Source organism: Ailuropoda melanoleuca, chromosome 15 (assembly GCF_002007445.2).
Source record: "Ailuropoda melanoleuca isolate Jingjing chromosome 15, ASM200744v2, whole genome shotgun sequence".
Classification (NCBI taxonomy): domain Eukaryota; kingdom Metazoa; phylum Chordata; class Mammalia; order Carnivora; family Ursidae; genus Ailuropoda; species Ailuropoda melanoleuca.
The window spans coordinates 84,913,254-84,920,700 of NC_048232.1; the positions used below are offsets into that span (position 1 = coordinate 84,913,254).

General features: G+C 57.9%; 1 protein-coding gene across 2 annotated transcripts; it reads right to left on the reverse strand.

The window, feature by feature from the left end:
* Nucleotides 1-6: 6 nt before the first annotated feature.
* RRP7A (ribosomal RNA processing 7 homolog A) lies at nt 7-7,159 on the reverse strand. Of its 2 annotated transcripts, XM_002926681.4 has the most exons (7): nt 7,002-7,159; nt 5,430-5,572; nt 3,558-3,683; nt 2,460-2,577; nt 2,084-2,181; nt 1,566-1,764; nt 7-381 (listed from the first exon to the last, which is right to left on the reverse strand). In XM_002926681.4, exons 1-7 carry the CDS (start codon nt 7,141-7,143, stop codon nt 296-298), a joined length of 912 nt encoding a protein of 303 aa, XP_002926727.2. In that variant the 5' UTR covers nt 7,144-7,159; the 3' UTR covers nt 7-295. The 2 variants fall into 2 exon arrangements, with proteins under 2 accessions (XP_002926727.2, XP_019662997.2); XM_019807438.2 differs by lacking the exon at nt 3,558-3,683.
* Between the last annotated feature and the right edge of the window lie 288 nt (nt 7,160-7,447).

The window sequence follows — 7,447 nt, forward strand, 5'->3', positions numbered from 1 at the left end:
ACCAGGAGAAGGAAGCAACCGTGGCCTGGGCCAGTGGCTCCCTGCAGGCCACGCCCTCACCCTGTGCAGGCCGCCCCAGCACCAGCCCCAGCACCGCTGCGCACCAGAACCAAGGGAGGGCACTGTCCTTACCCCTCACCCGTGTGGGCTCAGATCGGGGCAGGGGGGCGGTTTGATGTGGCAGCCCCTTGGCCGGGACAGTCTGGGATGAGTGTTCCAGGCCTTCACGTCCTCCCTGGCCGCGCATCGAAACCGTTCCCTGCCCCCCTCCACGGGGCCCCGGGGCCAGCCTGGCTCAGTAGGGTCGGAACTTGCGCTGTGCCCGCATCAGTTCAATCCGCTGCTTGTCTTCCTCGAACTTCTTGCGCAGCTGGGCTAGATCTGGGCGGGGGGACGGGCAAGGGGAAATAGCCACATTAGTCAGTGTACCCTCTGGGGACTGTGGCCCCTGCCCTGCTGGCCTCTGCTGATATGGCCTGGGTGCCGCACGGACAGATGAGCCTGCAGGCCCGGAGCATGGGAGCTCAAGCCAGGGCACCGGGACGCCCGAGCTTTCAGAGAAAACTAAGCAGAAGGGCGACAACAGAGTAAGCAGGGCACCTGTTCCCTTACCACCCCCACCCCACATACCCAAGGTGAAGGCAGGCGGCTCTGGGGTGTGGGGAGCCCCCCCCAGGGGCACCTTTTCCGGCCCCGCCCCACTGTCGCAGCCAGACTGGGGAGAATGTCAGGAAGCAGAGGGACCCCACCCGCAGCATGCCACAGAATTTGGATGGTGGCTCTGGTGTGACCAGGTCAGAGGAATACGGAGGGCGGGAGTCCTGAGGGAGAGCTAATGGAGGCCTGTTGTCAGTNGAGTCCTGAGGGAGAGCTAATGGAGGCCTGTTGTCAGTGATTCTAGAGAGAAGAGCAGGAGTGAAGGTGCCAAAGGAAGGACGCCAGAGTGGGGAGGAGCAGCAAGGGAAGCAAGAGGGAGATGTGCCTGGGTGGCAGGTCGCCCCCCGCTGCAGAGCCTGTCCCCCCCCCCAGGTCAAGGCCAGCACCCTCTCCCCCCAGGCCCGCGGGGAGCCACCTGCAAACAGGGAATAGGGGCTGCGACACAAGCTCGGCATCATCACGACCATGAGTGGGCCACGGGCAATCGGGCGCTCGCCCCACTTCCCACGCGCACACGCCCACCCAGCGGCAGGCCTCTCGCCGTCCCTATGGCGAGCACCTGAGCGCGCCCTCTGCAACCTGGCCCCGAGGGAGGCTGACGGGTTCCGGCACCAGCTGCTCAGGGCTCTGGAGGCAGTCCCTTCCCCTAGGTTCGGAAGCCTCTAAGCCACCGAGGGGCCCCCACAGCTGCCGCTGGGGAGCAACAGGGGGACCATCACGGGATGCTGCAGAGCCTGGTGGGAAGTCCGTGCCCAAGGACACCCCCACACCACACCCAGGTCCCAGAGCCGCCGTGGGAGCCCGGTGTGCTGGCCAGGGCTGGCAGCAGCGGCCACGGGCCTTGTCCGCAGGGCCTGAGCCCCAAGGGAAGTGGGGCTGAAGCACAGGGGTCTGGGGCGCTCCCTTACGTTCCATCTTGGTCTCTCGGTGCTGCCAGGCGTAGAAGTTGAGCAGCTCCTTGCGGGCGCGCTTCCGTCTTTCTTTCTCCAGCACCCGCAGACTAGCGGCCTCTGTCCGCGGCAGCACGGGCCGCCGGCCCCGGCGGGTCACCTTCACCCAGCCCTCCTCGTCCGGAACCCCTTCCTCCTCCTCAGCCTGAGCCTCCTCCTGCAAGGAACCGACGCTGTGATGGTCTGGCACCCAGAACCTCCCGGGGCACCCACCGCCACCTGCTGCGCCCTCCCCGTTCCAGCAGCTGAGTGTGGGGGGCGGGGGGCACAGAGGTGCCAACTGCCTCCTCCTCCCTCAGACTGTTTCCCACAGACCACTTAGAGGCTAGACATCACCGAGCTAGGTGACACGGGACTCAGCAGGGAAAAAGGGAGCCTGAACTCTACACAGAGACCAGGACAGGGTGCCACCGCCCATCCCCCTCTGGAGCGCCACCACAACACCCATGACACCACACTCCCCGTGGAGGCCCCACCTCAGCTATCCTCTTGTCGTACGCCTCCATGAACGTGTCCACTTCGACCCGCAAGGCCTCAGGGTCTGGCACGGAGTCTGCGTAGTTGCTGATCCACTCTGAGGGAGGAAGGGGGAAGGGAAACGGGGCTTCCTCAGGCCCAGTACTCAGGGCCCCACCTGCCCAGCCAATCCTGATCTTCTCACATGGGATGGAGACTTTTGGCGCAAGGAAGGTTCTAGTGATGGCAAGCTGGGCCCGCCCCTCCGCCCGCCCGGATTGCCGCTCTCGGGGTGAGGGGCCACAGCAGGCACTGTCCAGTGCTCCGGCCACCCACCCAGAGCCCAGGGAGGAGGGCCCCGCGCTGCCNAGGGCCCCGCGCTGCTGCGGTACTCACTGCAAATGCCACTCTTCACAGGGTGACTCTCTGTTGAGACCAGTAAAGGGCCCTTCAGGACTAAGGCAGCAGACACCCCACCTGGCTTCTGGAACACCACGTAGGCTACCTGGAAGCCCTGGGGGGAGAGATGTCAGAATGCCAGCACCCCTCCCATCCTCCCAGCCACCCGGTTCCTGGCACCAGAGCTCCCAGCTGCCCTCAGCCCGATTTGTCGCTGGACCAGGGGCCACGTGCTAGGCTGTTCCTGAACCATGAAGATAACCAGGAAGTTCTCTATAATCCTGGGGAGGGACAGCCACATTCTTAGTTTTCCAACTTCTTTCTTTTTTTTTTTTTNCATGAAGATAACCAGGAAGTTCTCTATAATCCTGGGGAGGGACAGCCACATTCTTAGTTTTCCAACTTCTTTTTTTTTTTTTTTAAGATTTTATTTATTTATTCAACAGAGATAGAGACAGCCAGTGAGAGAAAGAACACAAGCAGGGGGAGTGGGAGAGGAAGAAGCAGGCTCATAGCAGAGGAGCCTGATGTGGGGCTTGATCCCACAACGCCGGGATCACGCCCTGAGCCGAAGGCAGACGCTCAACCACTGTGCCACCCAGGCGCCCCAGTTTTCCAACTTCTGCTAGAAGTGACCCAGGTGAGGTGAGACACTGGGGACCTCCCTTCCAGTTATGGGAGGGACACAGTGACAAGCAAGCTCGTCACGTACCGTGAGCGGACAGAGCGCACACCAGTTCAGACTGTGCTATGCCAGGAGGTGTGGGCTCGGGTCGGGGAGCCGAAACCAGGCCGTGGAGCCTAAGGAAGAAGGGACTTCGGTTGGGGAGCAGGAGGGGAGCTCAGGGAGGCCCTTCAGGGTGGCGAGCAAGATGGTCTCTGAGCTCTCACCCAAGACGATGGAAAGAGCTGGACAAGAAGCTGAAGGACATGGCAAATCCAGGGGAAGGAGCAGAGGCGCTCCTTGCTAGCAGGCATCCTCAGCCCCACGTGGCAAGGACTGGCCTAGTGGCGCCACCTGGCACACACCGGGGACACCGCCCTGGCTGCACACCGCGCCCCCAGGCGAGCAGACTGCAGCACTCGGAGGCTTACCGGAACAGGCGTGGGGTGAAAATACTTCGACTTTGGCTCCTTTGGGCTGTCACCAAGGTCTGGCTTCTCCTGTAACTCCACGGACTGGATGGAGCCGCAGGGGGAGAAGAGGCGGGACAGGCACTCCTGCCACAGCCCCGGGGGAAAGCACAGCGTGAGGGGCTGCGGGGCCTCAGGGAGCCTCCCTCCACCCAGGGTAGCACTGCCAGGGGACCACAGCCCCCGAAAGTCTAGGAGTCCATGTCCACCCAAGTGGGGGGCACGCCCCCAGGCCCTGAGCCAGCCACACCTTCCTCCGCATGGTCACTGTCCTGCCCTCCCACAGCCCAAGCTGACAACCTTGTGAATTTTCACGTTCAAAATGGTGAGTAAAAAAAAACTCCACACCTCCACTGGCCACGGGACGTGGGAGGGAGCAGACACAGCGTGACACAGAATTCAGGTATAAATTCTTCGGCTTTATGAAAGGATGCTGCTGGAAACACGTGCCCAAGATGTTTGGTTTGTCCCTGAAANGAAAGGATGCTGCTGGAAACACGTGCCCAAGATGTTTGGTTTGTCCCTGAAAGGGATTTCTCACTTGGAAAGGCCAGCCGTCCTTCCCTGCCCCTTTTCTGGGTGAATGATCCCCAAAGGAGGGTTAGCTTCTATTATGAGAAGAGGCGGGGACATTACTGGGGTTATTCAGGATTTTCTGATTTTCTGAGGCACCAACTAAGTTTTCCTCCCTGCAGCAGCTACTTAAAACTGGAGTTAACTGTGTGCTGTTGGGCTCAGGCTGGCGGTGATCGTCGTGAGCGGAGGGCTGCGAGGGGATTTCTTGGGTGCAGGTCCTGTTCTGCTTCTGGGTGCTGAGTACGTGGGCGTGTCCAGTTTGTGAAATGTAGGGCGCTGTGCACTAGGGCCCAGGCCCTTCTCTGTACCCACGCTACGCCCCAGGAAACATAAAACAGAACACCCTCTCCTCTGCTGCTTTCCCTAACTGTGGAAGACTCTTGGAGAAGTTAATACCTCTCTTGAGGATTCTCTCTCCCTCTGCCCCCCCCGCCCCCCCAGCTCACTCTCTCTAAAATAAATCTTTAAAAATTAATATTTCTTTTTTGAAAAACAATTCCTCTAAAATCCACCAACACCCTCAGTTCCTCTTCTGTAAATTTATGTAATGCAAAACTTAACCATTATTGTGAAAGAAAGTTAATGTCTGAATAGACTTAGAGGATAATCTTATTTTCTATTTTTTTCTTATGGAAATGTATCACTTTTATAATCAGGGAAAAAAAACCAACATGTAATTCAAAGAATTCTGGGAAATAATAAAAAGCTTTGGGCTTCTTAGAACTAAACTCTTTAAAACACAGCTTTAAAAAGACATTTCCAGGGCTCCTGGGTGGCTTAATTGGTTAAGCAACTGACTTGGTTTCAGCTCACGTTGCGATCTCAGGGTCTGGAATCAAACCCTGCGTCCGGCTCTGTGGTGGGCATGGAGGCTGCCTGAGATTCCCCTGCTCCCTCTGCCCCCCCCCCCCACCTTGCACACACTCGTGCTCTTTCTCTCTCTCTCCAAAATAAATAAATCTTTAAAAATACATTTCCGGAGCCCCTGGCTGGTTCCATCGATACAGCATGTGACTCTTGATCTTGGGGTTGTAAGTTCGAGCCCCATGTTGGGTGTAGAGATTACTTAAAAAATATATTAAAAAGCCATTTCCTGTCACAAGAGACAGAAGCAGCAGCCCTCTAGATGCCCTCCCTTGGGGCCTCAGTTAGATGTTTCCATCTCACCAATGAGGACCCGCTGGAGGCCAGTGGGAACCCAACCTGGCCTGGAGCTCCTGGCCAGCCCTAGAGGTTCCCTCCCAGACATCGGCTCACCTCTGTGCAGTATGGGGGCACATTGAGGACAAAAAGGGTCCGCTTCTGAGGCCAGGAAGACTTGGTACCTTCTCGAACTCTGTGCTCTCTCACATAGAGGTAGTGAGAAGCCTGCTGCTTTTCCGAGAACTTGATTGGGATGGCTGGATAGGAAACGGGGGCAGGGAGGGATGGCGTGAAAATCAAGCTCAGGCTGTCCCTTTCTAGTACCATCTGTCCATTCCATCACTGAGCCCTTCCCCTAGGCAAGGCCTGTGCAGGATACTGTGCAGGCTGCGAGAGTGAACAGAGAACCTGCCCAGGAGGGGCGCCCAAGCAGGAGGGGGAGAGAATGTAAACGGGCAATTATTACAGGTGGGGAGAAAAAGGAGAGGGGAGTCCAAACCCTGCTGCTCCTGGGGTCAACACCAACATCCTGACATCAGGTGTAGGCCTTTCCAGACCCTAACCACCTTTCACATCTTTTTGCCGAGTCTTCCCTCCACCACTGTGCAGGCCTGCCACTCTGCCTTCTCTCTATCCCTCCAGTAAGCCCAGGTCTCACCCAGGCTCATATGTTTCCTTTACCTGAACGTCAACCTTCTTCCCTCCACCCATTCTTCAGGTTTAACTTTACTTCCTCAGAGAGCCTTACATGCCAAGTTAGATCCACCTGCTCTGTGCCTTAACAACGTCCTTCCCTGTCTCTAAGTCTCTATCTGTGTCATCACTTGGATAACGGCTGCTATTCCCATAATGCTAGGGGCTGTTTTCTGTTTTTCTCATGGCCTTCTTCAGAGCACAGTGGGGATACAGCTGCAGCACCTGTGCTCAGGAAGCTTGCACCAGAGTAGGAGAAGGCAATGAACAAAGAAGCACATAATAAGATCCTATCAAATATGATAGAAAGGGGAAAACAGTGCAGGGTGGTTGGGCGGCAGAGGCCTTTAGACAGGCATCGGACCGGCCTGGGGAACTAATATTAAAGTCACAAGGCACAGCTGTGTGAAGAAGACGGCACATCCAGGGCAAAAACCCCGAGGATGTGAAGAGCTTATTGCTTCAGAAGTCGGCTGAGCCAGAACATGTGGGGCCACACAAGTCACTAGGTTTGGATTTTGTTTAGGTGCTAACTTGTAAAACCACTGGAAGGAGTTCAGTGGGTAGGGGGTATACAGGGAGGCATGGGAGGCAAAATCTGATTTAAATCTGACTTTAGAAAGCACATGCTGGCTGGCACCTGGGCGAACAGAAGGCAGGGGCAAGAACAAAAGCAGGAGAACCAGGTAGGAGGGCGCAACCGGGTGAGGACTGATAGGAGCCAGACTACGAGCGTAGAGCTGATAAGAAGCGGGTGGGCTCACTCGCCCAGGGGAAACGTGTGGCGAGAGATGGGTTTACCCAACGGAAGCAGTGGCCAAAATGGGCTCGTCCCGGGAGAGCGCCGCCAGACACGAGCAGGGCTCAAGGTCGGTCTTGGGGGCCTCGCAGCCACCGGGCCTCACACCCAACCGCGCGGGGGTCCCCGAGCCACCGCCGACGCCCGAGCCGCCTCCCGCGGGGACCTGGCCGCCCCGACCCGCGGCCCCTCACCTGAGTAACCCGGCGGGCTCGGAATCCCCGGCTCTGAGTCCCGCGCCCCACGCTTCCCCCTGCGCGCCACCATCTTGCCAGCCGGAAGCGGTGGGGGCCGCTGGGAGTTGCAGTCCGGCGCTGGGAGCGTGCGCGTTTCCATGACGACGGCGCCGCGTGCGACCCGCCCTCTCGGTTCTGGTTGAGTTGAAAAGGCCCCTCTTCTGGCCCTGGTACCTTCAGGGCACCACCTTTGTTTGCTCTGAAGAAAGTCTGCACGTAAATGTGTTAGTAAGTGTCGGCGTGGAGGGAACTTAACCTTCCTTTCTTCCATTCCACAAACAGCACGCTTTTCTCTGCAACTCCCCCACTCCTCCCCTACCCAAATCCCCCTGGCTGGAGCGTCCAGTTCAATGTTAAACAGAAGTGGTAAAAGCCGACCTCTTTGTCTTGTCTCCGATCTTATA